We start from the raw sequence: 15,469 nt of genomic DNA, 5'->3' as shown, positions 1-15,469 counted from the left end.
AAAGTGACGACATGAAACAAGACTCCAAGAAGGCCTTCTCATATAATGAAACTGTACTTCCCCATCTAGTCGCACGATGTCGCTATCTGCTTAAATATCTTGCTAAGAATAAAAGGTCTACACAAGGCTCTTCCTCTTCTTTGTCATCAGATATCTTTCCGTGCTTGCAAATGGATGGATGAGCAAAATGGAGATTGTGGAGCTGGATTAATTTATTTTTTTAAAAATATTTTATAAAGCTGTGACATGAAATAATATATAAAATAAATGAAATTTTTTTGAGATGGTTGCTCCATGGGGAGACTGTTCTTCAATGGGAAGAAGGAAGCTGCTGCAGCTGATTTTGCTTCACACAGTCTGGTTGATGGGGAGCGGCCAGCTCCATTATTCCGTGCCTGAAGAATCCCAGCATGGCACCTTTGTGGGCCGCATTGCCCAGGATCTGGGGCTGGAGGTGGAGGAGCTCATGCCTAGGATGTTCCGGATGGAGTCCCAAGGAGATGGGGACTATTTCAAGGTAAATGAGCAGAATGGGATTTTGTTTGTTAATTCTCGGATAGACAGGGAGGAGCTGTGTGCCAAGAGCCCTTTGTGCTCCATCCACCTGGAGGTGATTGTGGATAAACCCCTGACAGTCTTCCATGTGGAAGTGGAGATTGCAGACATAAACGACAATGCCCCCGTTTTCTCAGTCAGAGAGCAGAATTTAGCTGTCTTAGAATCGAGGGTGCAAGGTTCCCATTTCCCAATAGAAGAAGCTTCTGATGCAGACATTGGTAGCAACGGCCAGGTAAACTACAAGCTCAGCCCCAATGAATATTTTTCTGTGGAAGAGATAAAGAATTATGAGCACAGCAAGTCTTTGGTTCTGACATTAAAAAGACCACTGGATCGTGAAGCATCCGCAGAGCATCAGCTGCTGCTTTCAGCATCAGATAGTGGGCAGCCATCACTCACAGGCACAGTCCTGCTGACAATCACTGTGGTCGATGTCAATGACAATGCACCTGCCTTTAACCAATCAGTTTACAAAACTGAATTATTGGAAAACTCTGCAAGGGGAACATTAGTTATTAAATTGGAGGCAAGCGATTTGGACGAGGGGATTAATAAAGAGATTTCCTATTCACTTAGCAACCTTGTTGCTCCCAGTATAAAGGAAATGTTTAGCATAGATCCTAATAATGGAGAACTTAGAGTGAAAGGAGCTGTGGATTTTGAAGAGAGTACAACATATGATATTCAAATTGAAGCAACAGATAAAGGTGGTTATCCTTTGTCTGGACATTGCAAGGTTCTCATTAAGGTTTTGGATGTGAATGACAATAGCCCTGAGATGTCACTGAAGTCTCTATCTGTGCCAGTTGCAGAGGACTCCCCACCAGGGACAGTGGTGGCTCTGATCAGCATCTCAGACAGGGACTCTGGGGCTAACGGGCAAGTGAGCTGCTCTGTGACACCCTCCCACCTACCCTTCAAGCTATTGTCCACTTTCAAGAATTACTACTCTCTGGTGGTGGCTGAGCCCTTGGACCGGGAGCGGGAAGCAGAATACAAGCTGGTAGTGACTGCCCAGGATCAAGGGACTCCATCGCTGTCAACCAGCAGCACCCTGGTGGTACCCATTGGCGATGTGAACGACAACGCTCCTACTTTTGCTCAGACTTCCTACACGGTCTTTGTGAAGGAGAACAACCCACCCGGTGCCCACATCTTCACAGTGTCTGCCTCGGACCCAGATGTGGCTGAGAACAGCCTGATCAGCTACTGGCTGGATGAGAAGCTCTGGCCCCTGTCGAGCTACATCTCGGTGCACTCAGAAAGTGGGAAGCTCTATGCTCTTCAGCCCTTGGACTACGAGGAGGTGAAGCTGCTGGAGTTCCAAGTGAGGGCCAAGGATGCTGGGCTGCCCTCCCTGTGTGGCAATGTGACGGTGCAAGTCTTTGTGGTGGATGAGAACGACAATGCGCCAGCTGTGACTGTACCAGTAGAGGAGGCTCCCAGCCTGCTGGTGGTCCCCCTGACAGCTGGGCATGTGGTGGGCAAGATTCGTGCCCTGGATGCTGACTCTGGCTACAACGCATGGCTGCGCTATGAGATGCATGAGGGGTCCAGTAGGCTTTGGCGGGTGGGACTGTACAGTGGTGAGATCAGTACAGCACGTGCCCTGGAGGAGGCAGAGGGCAGCAGCAGTCATAGTTTGCTGGTTGTGGTGAAGGACCATGGGAAGCCTGCTTTGTCAGCCACCGCCATGCTGAGTATTTCGTTGGTGGCCAGTGTCCAGGCCCTCCCAGCTGATGCCCGGCTTCCCAGAAGGGGAGGGAGCCCCAGTCCCCTGGCGGAGAACATCAACACCTACCTCATCATAGCCATCTGTGCAGTGTCCAGCTTGTTCCTGCTGGCCATCATTGCATATATGGCCCTGCGGTGCCATTGCCAGCCTAAGGAGGCTGTGGTGTATGGTCCTGGAACAGCCACGCTGGTGTGTGCCAGTGAGGTGGGAAGCTGGTCCTATTCAAACCGTCACAGTCACATCTTAGGGGGCGTCACGGGAGACTCCAATGGCAAAAGCGACCTCATGGTTTTCACCCCCAACATACCTGCTTATGCAGAAAATGGAAAGCAGCAGGATCTGCTCTGTGCAATGGTTAGTAATCCCTCTTTTAATTCATATAGTTTGTTCACAACATTTGTGCAATAACAGAAATACATTTTATTTCCATTTTAATGTTTCGAAGGTCCATATGAACCCCCTTAAGAAGTATGCCACTGATATTCCAAATATTGGTAAGGGATTTTGTACTTGTATTTGGTCAGAAAGCAACACCTTTCAAATGATCCTTGATTTGTACTTGGTTATTTGCAAGATTGTTGTTATTGTTTAGTCGTTTAGTCGTGTCCGACTCTTTGTGACCCCATGGACTAGAGCACGCCAGGCACTCCTGTCTTCCACTGCATCCCTCAGTTTGGTCAAACTCATTTCCAAGGTCATGTCATGGTCAAGGACACAGTCCAACCATCTTGTCCTCTGTTGTCCCCTTCTCCTTGTACCCTCAATCTTTCCCAACATCAGGGTCTTTTCCAGGGAGTCTTCTCTTCTCATGAGGTGGCCAAAGTATTGGAGCCTCAGCTGTAATTTTGCCTTTTTCAGTTGCTTGTTTTTTGATGAATATCCTCTGTCTCAGGAGCAAGACAAAGAGATCTGTTCCTTCCTCTGCATTTGGCTCAGAAGGTAGCATGAGAATTCTTTACTTAGTTCCTCAATCCAAAAAGAATATTGCAGAGTTGGGGAGAGTAGGAAAATTGTGAACAAAATGATCAAGGGGATGGAGCTACTCCCTTATAAGGAAATGTTGTACCATTTAGGACTCTTTAGTTCAGAGTAAAGGTGAGTAAGTGGAGACATAATAAAATATAAAATAGTGGATAAAATATGCATGGCATGGAGAAAGAAAAGGTTTTCTCCCTCTCATATCACTGGAAGTGGTGGACACTGAGGCTGAGGTTGGAAGATTTTGGAGAGATAACAGAAAGTACTTTTTCACACAGCTCATAGTCAAGCTGGGGAATCTACTCCCCCAGGAGGCAGGGGTGGCCATCAACCTAGGCGGCTTTAAAAGAAGATGAGGCAAATTCAAGGAGGAGAGGGCTGTTGATAACTGCTAGTCATGATGGCTATCCTGTGCCTCCACTACCAGAGGCTTCTGAATACCTGCTGTGGGTTCCTGGTCTTTATTTTATTTTATTTTTCATTTGTAGTTGTGGGGAGGATGCTGCTAGTACTTTCCCACCCTTGCTAAGTTCTGGATACCTGAAGTTGAGTGTTGACATGTGCGCCATTTGTTTGTTAGGGAACTTTATTATTATTATTATTTTGAAATTCAAGTTTTCATATATTCCAGATTTCCAGTCAAGAGAATTTTTTAAGAATATTTGTGTGTGTCCCTCCAAGCCAGAAAATGTGAGGTCATTTCTGGGCATGTAGGCAGGTATTGTTTTCCTGTGAATAGCGCCTTTTAATTTTTTAAAAAAATTGTGAAATACAATGTTGTAAAAATATTTGCACAAAAGAGTACAGTGAAAAGTACTTAAACGGAGCGGCGATAGCGCATGTGCGTGAACCACCGATAGATCGCTTCTGTGCATGTGCGCACCGCAGAACCCGGAAGTAAACACTTCTGGGTCCATGGAGTACTCAAACCGAGAGTACTCAAACCGCAGCGGACTTAAACCGAGGTATGACTGTTGTTAAAAAATGTGTTGCTCCAAGTCAGGCAAGGTTGCACTTCTTTTCTCATTCTTTTTCCTGCGTCCCATAACTGGAAGGACAACTTTTATTTTTATTGCTCCCTGCCCCCCGCCTACTATTTGGGGTGATAATAAATTAATTCCAGGCCGTGCTTGCTGCTGGGGGGAGGCTGCCAGAAAAAAAGAAAGAAAATTGGAGACAGGGGAAGGGAAAGGGGAATAATTAAAATGAAGGATTGATCCACTCACAGGAAGACCCCCTGATGCAAAGCATCCATTACCCAAAGTGCAGCGGTTTGGGGGAGCTTACTCAATTATATCTGGATTGGAGAAATCTGGATTCAGAGGGTAAAATGTGTGAGATCACAGTTCTTTGCTTGGACAACATGTGGATGCAGTTAAATTAATGAGAACACAAGTAACTTCAAATCCAAATTATGCTCTAGTGTGGACGAGCCCCACTACAGACCTGAGATTTTGTCTGTGTACATACCCTAGCTTTATATTCAAAGCAATTTCCCCCTCAAAGAATCCTGGCAACTGTAGTTTGTTAAGGGTGCTGGTACTTGTAGCTTTAAAGGCATGGTGCATATTCCATCTGACCAGAGACATTACCACTACATCTATAGTATTAATGAAACCTACCCAACCCTGGTTTGGGGGACCAGATGAACAGACTGCCGTTATCAAGATGCATGACATTATCTGCAGTTACAGACAAATTAACATTCAGTGCAGGCTTTTCAGCACCGGTGTAATATGTGTTGTAATGTGATATGTAACATTTCCCTCTGCACTCAGCCCTATAGGTAGGTCAGGAACCACAATGACTCTGTATCTCCAGTATCCAATTCATGGAGCTGGTCCAGGACAATACCATGGACTGGAATCAGGACCTGCGTTTTTAATTTGTTCATAAGTTATCTAGAATTAGGTGTGAACAGTGAGGTCGTCAGCTTGCTAATGATACCAAATTGTTCATCGGAGGGTTAAAACGAGGAGGGATTTCAGTTTGCTCTGAAAGTATTTCTTCTAAGCAGGTGAATGAGAGTAAAGAGCCAAATGTAGTTCAATGTAAGCAAGTGGAAATCAATGCACATTGAGGCTTACACTCATGGGATCTAACCTGGCAGTTACAGACTAAGAATGAGACCTTGGGGTGATAGTGGACAGTGTGATGAAGAGGCCAGTCCAGTGCACAGCAGCTGCGAAAAATGTGAATTGCAAGCAATTGCAAATAAAATGGCCAATATTGTCATTTGTTTTTTTACCTTTTAAAATATCCTACCAAGGAGTTCACGGTGACACACCTTGTTCTGCCCCTTTCCATATTATCCTCACAACAACACTGGGAAGTTGGTTGAGCTGAAAGTTGGTGACTGGTCCAAGGCCAGCCAGTGAGGTTCATGGCTGACTGGGGATTTGAACCTTGGCCTCCCAGGTTCTTTATCTGACACTCTAACCACTGCACCACACTGGCTTTATGCCACCACCACCATCATTAGTCACTTTCCTCACAAAAGTGACTATAAGCAAAAACAAATATAAACACGAAAACCAATTACAACAAACACAGCCAATAAAAAAAACAACTAACCAACACATCTATACCAATAAAAGACAGGCCTTACATTAAGAGGGGCCACACGTACTGGAAACCCTACAAGGGCCCGAAGTCCAGATAAAAAGGAAAGTTTTTGCCTGGCACCTAAAAATAAAGAGAGCACTAGGCAAGTCTCCCTAGGGAGAACATTCCACAAATGGGGAGCCACCACAGAAAAGGCCTGTTCTTGTGTTGCTACACTTCAGACCTCAGAGGATGATCGCAGGGTTTGGATCAGTTCATGTGGGGATTGATGGTCATAGAATCATAGAGTTGGAAGAGACCACAAGGGCCATCCAGTCCAACCCCCTGCCAAGCAGGAAACACCATCAAAGCATTCTTGACATATGCCTGTCAAGCCTCTGCTTAAAGACCTCCAAAGAAGGAGACTCCACCACACTCCTTGGCAGCAAATTCTACTGGTCCTTGAGGTATTGGGGTGCTGAGCCACATAAGACTTTATAGATCAAAACCAGCATTTTGAATTGAGCCTAGAAACTAATTAGTAGCAGGTACAGTCCTGCTGGAATTAGTGTTGCATATTTAGACTGCCCTGCCCTGGTGAATAATCTGGGAAGATAAACACTGTGTAAACTATTAACAAACTAATGAGGTTGATTAATAATTATTTAATAATTAAAATATCAGAAGAATCTGTGAACCAGGAAAAACCATTTTGGAAGCCCTGCTAAACCACTGTGCTTGTGAATTCAGACACATGGTGTCACTCTTGCCTACAAAATCTCTTCAAGGAAACCTAAGGAGATTTGCTGCCCTGCCCTCAGATGGAAAGCAAATGATTTGACGCAAGAATCCGGAGGAAAACCCCAGATACCATCAAAATATAACAGAACAAAGCAGATTCCACCTTTTCAAGAGCAATTTTCATTAACCAAAGGATGAATTCATAGCATCAGGAAACCTCACATTCTGGCCATCATTCTAAGAAACCACAGCTCAATGGAGACGGGGAGAAGGCAGATGCTGCAGCTGATTTTGCTTCCCACAGTCTGGTTGATGGGGAGCGGCCAGCTCCATTATTCTGTGCCTGAAGAATCCCAGCATGGCACCTTTGTGGGCCGCATTGCCCAGGACCTGGGGCTGGAGGTGGAGGAGCTGGTGCCTCGGATGTTCCGGATGGTTTCCAAAGGACAGGAGGACTATTTTGAGGTAAATGTTCAGAATGGTGTTTTGTTTGTGAATTCCCGAATTGACAGGGAGCAGCTGTGTGCTCAGAGTCCCATTTGCATCATTCATCTAGAGATGATTGTGGACAAGCCTCTCAGGATCTTCCATGCGGAGGTGGAGATCAGGGACATAAATGACAATGCCCCCATTTTCCCAGTAAATGAACACCAGCTATTTATTTTGGAATCTAGGCTGCTGGGCTCCTATTTTCCACTAGAGGGAGCTTCAGATGCCGATATTGGTTCAAATGGTCTGCTTACCTACATCCTTAGTCCAAATGATTATTTTCAGCTACGTGAAGAAAAGCATGGAGATCTCAGTAAATCTTTAGCACTCGTGCTATACAATGCCCTGGATCGAGAAAAAATCTCTGTACATCATTTATTACTTACTGCCACTGATGGGGGACAACCAGAGCTAACTGGTTCGGTGCAGCTGAAGATAACTGTACTAGATGTAAATGATAATGTACCAATGTTTAACCAGTCTGTGTATGAGGTGCATCTGCTGGAAAACGTCACAGAGGGAACACCAGTCATCACTTTGGCTGCTTATGACTTGGATGAAGGAACGAATAAAGAAATACTGTATTCATTTAGCAATATGATGCCTGCCCATTTAAGGCAGTCTTTTTCCATAGATTCCAACACCGGTGAAATCAAAACCAAAGGAAAGATAGACTTTGAAGATATTAACTTATTTGAATTGCAAGTGGAAGCTGCTGATCAAGGGTCCTACTCTTTGGTCGGACACTGCAAAGTTCTGATCCAGGTTTTGGATGTGAATGACAATGCTCCAGAACTGTCTGTGACATCCATGTCTGTGCCGGTGCCAGAGGACTCCCCACTGGGGACAGTGGTGGCCCTGATGAGTATATCGGACAGCGATGCAGGCATCAATGCTCAAGTTAGTTGCTCCCTGTGGCCACATGGACTTCCCTTCAGGCTGATATCCACCTTTAAGAATTACTACTCACTGGTGCTGGCTGAATCCCTGGACCGCGAGGAGGTGGCTGAATACAGGCTGGTGGTGACAGTCCAAGACCAAGGGACTCCATCACTGTCAGCTAGCAGCAGCCTTGTGGTGCCCATCGGTGATGTGAATGACAATGCACCTGCTTTCCCTCAGCCCTCCTACACGGTCTTTGTGAAGGAGAACAACCCACCGGGTGCTCACATCTTCACCGTGTCTGCCTCAGACCCAGATGTGGCTGAAAACGCCCTGGTCAGCTACTGGCTGGATGAGAAGCTCTGGCCCCTGTCGAGCTACATCTCGGTACACTCAGAAAGTGGGAAGCTCTATGCTCTTCAGCCCTTGGATTATGAAGAGGTGAAGCTGCTGGAGTTCCAAGTGAGGGCCAAGGATGCTGGGCTGCCCTCCCTGTGTGGCAATGTGACGGTGCAAGTCTTTGTGGTGGATGAGAATGATAATGCACCTGAAGTTTCTAAGGCAGCAGAGGCCCCCATCCTGCTGGTAGTTCCTGTTACTGCAGGACACATGGTGGGCAAGATCCGTGCCCTGGATGCTGACTCAGGCTACAATGCCTGGTTGCACTATGAGCTGCATGAAGGAAGTAGTAGCTCCTGGCATGTGGGACTGTACAGTGGTGAGATTAGTACTACACATGCACTGGATGAGACAGAAGGGGTAGGCAATAGCATGCTTCTGTTGGTGCTGGTGAAGGACCATGGCAAGCCTGTACTGTCAACCACAGCTACGTTGAGTATTTCCCTGGTAGCAAGTACCCAGGCTGCTCAAGCTGATGCCCACCTCTCCAGAATGGGAGGGAGCCTAACGCCCCTGGTGGACACTACAAACATTTACCTGATCATTGCCATCTGCTCAGTGTCCAGCTTGTTCCTGCTTGCCATCGTTGTGTATGTGGCTCTGCGATGCCAGTCTCAGCTCGAGGACGGTGCCAGGTATGGTCCTGGCACAGCCACACTAGTGTGCGCCAGTGAAGTGGGTAGCTGGTCATATTCACAACGTCATAGTCGCAACCTGGGATGTGTGGCTGGGGAAGCTGGTACCAAGAATGACCTCATGGTTTTCAGTCCCAATATTCCTGTCTTTGCTGTGAACACAGGAGTAGGAAATGCAAAGGAGCTTGTTCCAAATTTATCTGGAGAGGTGAGTCATATGGAAGCCTTAAGAATCCTTGTAACTGATGCTCTTGTATTCCTTTCTGGTTTGAATACATGGCATTATACTGTAGGACACCATATAGAGAGACAATGGGGCTTAATTGATCTGTGCACTTATAGATATTTACCTGTTCTCTTTCTTAATTGAATTTCTTGCCTGTCCTTCCACCCAGGCTCAAGACAGGTACAATTTTGCTTACAATAAAAAAGTATAGAAGTATAAAATGTATAAAAAAGTATAAAATTCATTTCATGCTTACAATATTTGATGGGCCTCCAGTGATAATATTACAGTGCAGTAGAATGTGTGGGGGTGGAATTCACTCTTCCCTTACTTTGAGAAGTGATGGAATCTGTCAAGTTGACGTCCTAGCTGTTTGAAGCTTTCCCTGAGGAGAAGGTATTTTGGATATGAAGGCTTAACTCTCTTTAATTGTGATGCAGAGTTGCAGGAAACGGTGTAGGAAGCTTGGTATTCTATGATGTACCCTAGTCTCTAGGCAGCTCTGACATGCATGTGTTTCAAATTGCTATTACTGTGGAAATCCCTGACTTTTCTATAAACTCTGGTCAAGTTTTCAAGGGATATGCTGCATTAACAACTAGTCATTACCGACACCTTACAAACTATTTGGCGGGACCTACTATTGGGTAGGATCATGATGATGGCATAACAGCAACAATCTTAGAAGAGGGGGCCAGATGTCCATTCAGCCACAAATTGCACAAGGTAGCCTAGGCCCACTCATTATCATTCAGCCTAATCTGTATGATACAGGTGATACAACCATATGTATTACGACCTGAGCTTCAAGATTCCAGTGTGATAAGAACAAGATAGAAAGTAATCCTGAAAATATTTGCAAAGGTAGTTTTTGCAAGAGCATCGTTTTTTTGTTACCCATTCTTGCTCCCGTTGCTCGGTCCCAGCTCCTGCCAATCTAGCAGTTCGAAAGCATGCCCAAAAGTGCAAGTAGATAAATAGGTACTCCTTTGGCAGGAAGGTAAACGGTGTTTCCATGTGCTGCTCTGGTTCATAGAATCAGAGACCACAAGGGCCATCCAGACCAACCCCCTGCCAAGCAGGAAACACCATCAAAGCATTCCTGACATATGGCTGTCAAGACCTCCAAATGGTCAGTAGCAGCTTAGTCATGCTGGCCACATGACCCGGAAGCTGTCTGCGGACAAACACCAGCTCCCTCGGCCCATAGAGCGAGATGAGTGCACAACCCCCAGCGTCGTCCGCGACTGGACCTAACGGTCAGGGGTACCTTTACCTTTACCTGAATTTTATTTGTAATGACAAAGTAAAACCAGATGATAAGAACAGTTGTGAATGACATGACCAAATGGCTGCATTTCTGCATCCATTTGTTTAACCAATGTCATTGTTGAAAACCATTACAGCAATTGGGCCATCACTATCCCTTAGCTTATTCTACGTCACAGGGTTGATGTGCAAATAATGAGGAGGGAAACGTGTTGCTCTGAGCTACTTGGAGGACAGGTTGCATAGTATCATAGCAAACGAAACGAAATGAACCTGAGAGAACAGAGTTCTTCAACTTCAGACTCCAGATATGCTATTCAATTTATCAGCATGCTCGCTTCCCTGAAAAATCCCAACAACTCATTGTTGTCATAAAGATTCCTTTTAATATTCTATAGAATAAAGAACTCCTCAGGCCTTTAAAGGCTGACAGATTGAGGAAGAAATTAATTTATCTGGATCGAACCACTTCACTGTTTGAATTAGAGCTCCATGAATAAAGTATGCATTGGAACTTATGATTGGTTGCCTTAACTATTCAGATGGCACCATCAGTGTGCATGGTATTTTATAGAGTGAAAGAGGATATGTCTGTGCTCCCAAGGAACTTACAATCTAAAGCTCAGCATAAAGGAAGCATAATCAGATGGACCTAAATGAAACTGAGTGCAAGACTGACTTGGGCATATGTAGATAGGTTATCTTGTGACTTCCAATAATCATGGTCCATCATTTGTGACCCTTCCTGTTCTTCCTTTTTCTTTCTTGACGTGGCAAAGGGATTTTGCTCAGGGTTTGGATTGTGTTTCATAATTAGAATCTAGAAGGAATTCTTCCCACCCCTGGTAGAGTGTGCCTTGTTTGATTTGCTTTAATCTTAGCATGCACATTTGGCAAAGAATCTCAACTCTCTGGCTGCCAACACTGTGACAGTGGCCTGGCCTTCATTGTATAGGGTGATGGGATGACTGTGGACTGGTGACAAGATAAACTTGCCGGTGAGGATGGCCCCTTTGGCCCCTTGTGAAAACATAGTGAAGGGAAAATGGCAAAGAAACAAAAATAAGAGTTTCTAAAATGAGTGGAACACTTCTAACAATGTGGGTAACCCAGTACAAAACTCTAGGGGAGCCAAACCATTTTGATTTAATTTTGGCCAATTAAGTCAACATGTGCTCTCTACCTAAAATGCAGAACAGGCTTTATTTCTTAAAAAAATACTGTGATGTGGTTAAGAGACACTAACTTTTCAAAGAAAAAAATATTACAATATAATACCAGCAAAATGCAAATGAATCCTACTATATTATTGAGCCAAAAAATAGGGAAAATGAAAAGGAAGGAACATTTGTATGCCACTAATACTGGTTTGTCACAAGATGTCGCTATCCACTGAAAATCAAAACACTCTTTTGATGCAATTATCAAAGCCCCTCCCAGCAATTCAGAAAGAACAGAGACCATCAGAGGACAGAATGGCTACAACAGCGTAACAACTGACTGTTTCCCAGCCTTTAATGCCATCACAAGAGTGGATTTAATTTTTAAAAACCAGGAATAAGACCTACCATTGCTATGGTTGTTTTGCTCCGATGCTGCTTGGTGAGAAGGCAGCTGCTGCAGCTGTTTTTCATCTGCATGGCTTGGGAGAGAGGGAGCGGCCAGCTCCATTATTCTGTGCCTGAAGAATCCCAGCATGGCACCTTTGTGGGCCGCATTGCCCAGGATCTGGGACTGGAGGTGGATGAGCTGGTGCCTCGGATGTTCCGGATGGAGTCTCAAAGCCAAGGGGACTATTTAGAGGTAAATGTTCAGAATGGGATTTTGTTTGTTAACTCTCGAATAGACAGGGAGGAGCTGTGTGGCAAAAGCCCTTTGTGTGCCATTCACCTGGAGGTGATTGTGGATAAGCCTCTGAGGGTCTTTCATATTGAGGTGGAGATCAAGGACATAAATGACAATCCTCCTACATTTCCTCAAATAGAACAAAATGTCTTTATTTCAGAAATGAGAATGCCTGGATCATTTTTCCCTCTGGAGGGAGCTTCTGATGCAGATATCGGTCCAAATTCTCACCTCACCTATACACTCAGCCCCAGTGAATACTTTAGTCTAGATGTTCAGAGGAAACATGATGAAAGTCAATCACTAGCACTCCTTTTAAAAACCCCTCTAGACAGAGAGGTGAGAGCTAAGCATCGTTTGCTGCTCACAGCCATCGACGGGGGGAAGCCAGAGCTCAGTGGCACAGCACAGCTGGTGATTTCCGTTCTTGATGAAAATGACAATGCACCTGCCTTTAATCAGTCAGTTTATAAAGTCCAAATGACAGAGGATGTTCTAAGTGGGACATTAGTGGTCAGATTGAATGCCACAGATATGGATGAGGGAATCAATAAGGAGATTACATACTCATTTCAGAACCGTGTGCCTGTTAAATTAAAAAATATATTTGCTTTAGATTCTGTTAATGGGGAAATAAGAACAAAAGGAAAATTAGACTTTGAGGAAAACCACCAATATGAGATTCAGGTACAAGCTAGCGACAAAGGGAGCAATCCAATGACAGGATATTGCAGTGTTGTGGTTGAAGTGCTAGATGTCAATGACAATGCCCCTGAGATGTCATTAAAATCTCTCCTGGTGCCAGTGCCAGAGGATTCCCTGCCTGGAATGGTGGTGGCCCTGATCAGTGTCTCAGATCAGGATTCTGGGGCCAATGGACAAATAAGCTGCTTCCTGCACCCCCCTGAACTTCCCTTCAAGTTGGTGTCCACCTTCAAGAATTACTACTCTCTGGTAGTGTCTGAGCCTCTGGACCGGGAGCAAGTGGCTGAATACAAGCTGCTTGTAACAGCTCAAGACCAAGGGACTCCATCGCTCTCAGTCACCAGCAGCCTGGTGGTGCCCATTGGTGATGTGAATGACAATGCACCCACTTTTGCACAGCCATCTTACACAGTCTTTGTGAAGGAGAACAACCCACCTGGTGCTCACATCTTCACTGTGTCTGCCTCAGATCCAGATGTGGCTGAGAATGCGCTGGTCAGCTACTGGATCGATGAGAAGCTGTGGCCCCTGACAAGCTACATCTCGGTGCACTCAGAGAGTGGGAAGGTCTATGCATTGCAGCCCTTGGATTATGAGGAGGTGAAGCTGCTGGAGTTCCAAGTGAAGGCCAAGGATGCTGGGCTGCCCTCCTTATGTGGCAATGTGACTATTCAGGTTTTTGTGGTGGATGAGAATGACAATGCACCTGCAGTGTCTGGGATGGCAGAAGAAAACCCAGTTCTGCTAGTGATCCCTGTGATGGCCGGGCATATAGTGGGGAAAATACAAGCCCTGGATGCTGACTCAGGCTACAATGCATGGCTACGGTATGAAATGCATGAAGGGACTAGTGGTCCTTGGCGAGTTGGGCAGTACAGTGGAGAGATCAGCACTACACGTGTCCTTGATGAGGGAGAGGTTAGTGGTAGTAGCCAGAATCTGCTGGTCTTGGTGAAGGACCACGGGAATCCAATGTTGTCAGCTACTGCTACATTAAGCGTGACACTGGTGGCAAGCACCCAGCTCACCCGTACTGATGTTCACCTTCCAAGAACAGGAGGTAACCCAAAGCCTCTTGTGGGCAGTGCCAACATCTACCTAATCATTGCCATCTGCTCAGTGTCCAGCTTGTTTCTGCTTGCAATCATAATATACATTGTCCTGCGATGCCAGTCCCAGGCAAAGGAGGCTATGATATATGGCCCTGGCACAGCCACCCTCGTATGTGCCAGTGAAGTGGGTAGCTGGTCATATTCAAATCGTCATAGCCATATCCTGGCAGGTGTGAGTGGTGAAGCTGGCATCAAAAGTGACCTCATGGTTTTCAGCCCCAACATTCCTCCTCTGCAAGGCAGTGAGAAACAGGAACAAATGCTTGGTGATTCATCAGCGCAGGTGAGTAATACATTCTGAGGAACATTTGGGAACTTTTATCATATGTAATTGTAGCCATTAAATCAGCCTCACACTACTGAGTATGACTGCTATTGTGATAGTGATGCTCAGAGTTTGAAGCATCAGTGTCTCTGGTATTTTATTTTATTATATTTAAAACATTTCTATGTTACGATTAGATTTAAAAACTCCCTGAGGTAGCTTATAGCTGTTGTAAAAAGCTAAAACAACCATTAAAAAAAATATTTTGCAGCAACCCACACAAAATAGCATATTGAAAAACAATTAAAGCCAGCAGATTAAAACCAGCTTTGTAGCATGCTGGAAGGCCTAGAGAAAAAAATATTTTAAAAGATCTTTGCATGGCATTGGAGAGATATAGGATTCAGTGCTAAACAAATTTCCTGAAGAGGGTGTTCCAGAGGAATGGTGCCACAACACAAAAGGCCCTTTCTTGGCGTGCCTCAGTTTAGAAGGCAGTTCAGATCTGTTGTTAAAGGAGGGCCTCTGACTGAAGATCTTAATGCTCAGGCAGGCTTATCTGAGAGACGGCGATATGTGTTGCAAAAATGTTTTTGGCTAACTTAATTTGTTCCATGATCAAAGCACTGCTTTATCTTTTGAGATAATTAAAAGTAAATACCGTAAATCTGGCTTGCTAGAAATACTTACCTGTATTATTTTTGCATATATTCTTTATTTAAATGTGTTGCTTTGTTTTAAACATATTCCACATTTGGAGAATTGGGTCAGTGAAGAATTAAATTCCTGTAATTTTAACTTGTGTATTTTATTAGTACTTACTGCTTTTCTAGGAATGAGTTTGTAATCCCATCCAAATATAGTTATTATTTGCCTCTTGTGAATTGTGGTTTCAGGGGTGGGTGGAGACTCAGTCCCTGTTGTATCTAGTAAGTTCAGTGGTGACAAGATGAGCAACTTAGCTGCAGCACTTGCCAATGTCCTGGAAACTAGAATTTATTCTAGATTTGTTGGGGCAGACTTATTTAAATATAAGCATCTGGTTTAAGAAACTTTTTTCTCCAGAAGCCATAAACATTCATTCAA

The 15,469-nt window shown here is 44.8% G+C and overlaps 2 protein-coding genes across 2 annotated transcripts; both read left to right on the top strand.

The window, feature by feature from the left end:
* Positions 1-283: 283 nt before the first annotated feature.
* On the top strand, positions 284-14,498 carry LOC132592596 (uncharacterized). Its single transcript, XM_060278248.1, is given in 3 exon segments — positions 284-2,694; positions 6,799-9,169; positions 11,987-14,498. Coding segments are annotated over 3 exon segments (7,215 nt in total). The 3' UTR covers positions 14,420-14,498.
* LOC118079395 (protocadherin alpha-8-like) lies at positions 6,552-10,014 on the top strand. Its single transcript, XM_060278126.1, has one exon. It carries the CDS (start codon positions 6,812-6,814, stop codon positions 9,329-9,331), a length of 2,520 nt encoding a protein of 839 aa, XP_060134109.1. The 5' UTR covers positions 6,552-6,811; the 3' UTR covers positions 9,332-10,014.
* Positions 14,499-15,469: the final 971 nt, after the last annotated feature.

This window comes from Zootoca vivipara, chromosome 8 (genome assembly GCF_963506605.1).
Source record: "Zootoca vivipara chromosome 8, rZooViv1.1, whole genome shotgun sequence".
Classification (NCBI taxonomy): Eukaryota; Metazoa; Chordata; class Lepidosauria; order Squamata; family Lacertidae; genus Zootoca; species Zootoca vivipara.
The sequence above is the reverse complement of the archived record's forward strand: the minus strand, read 5'-3'. Positions and strand labels throughout refer to the sequence as shown.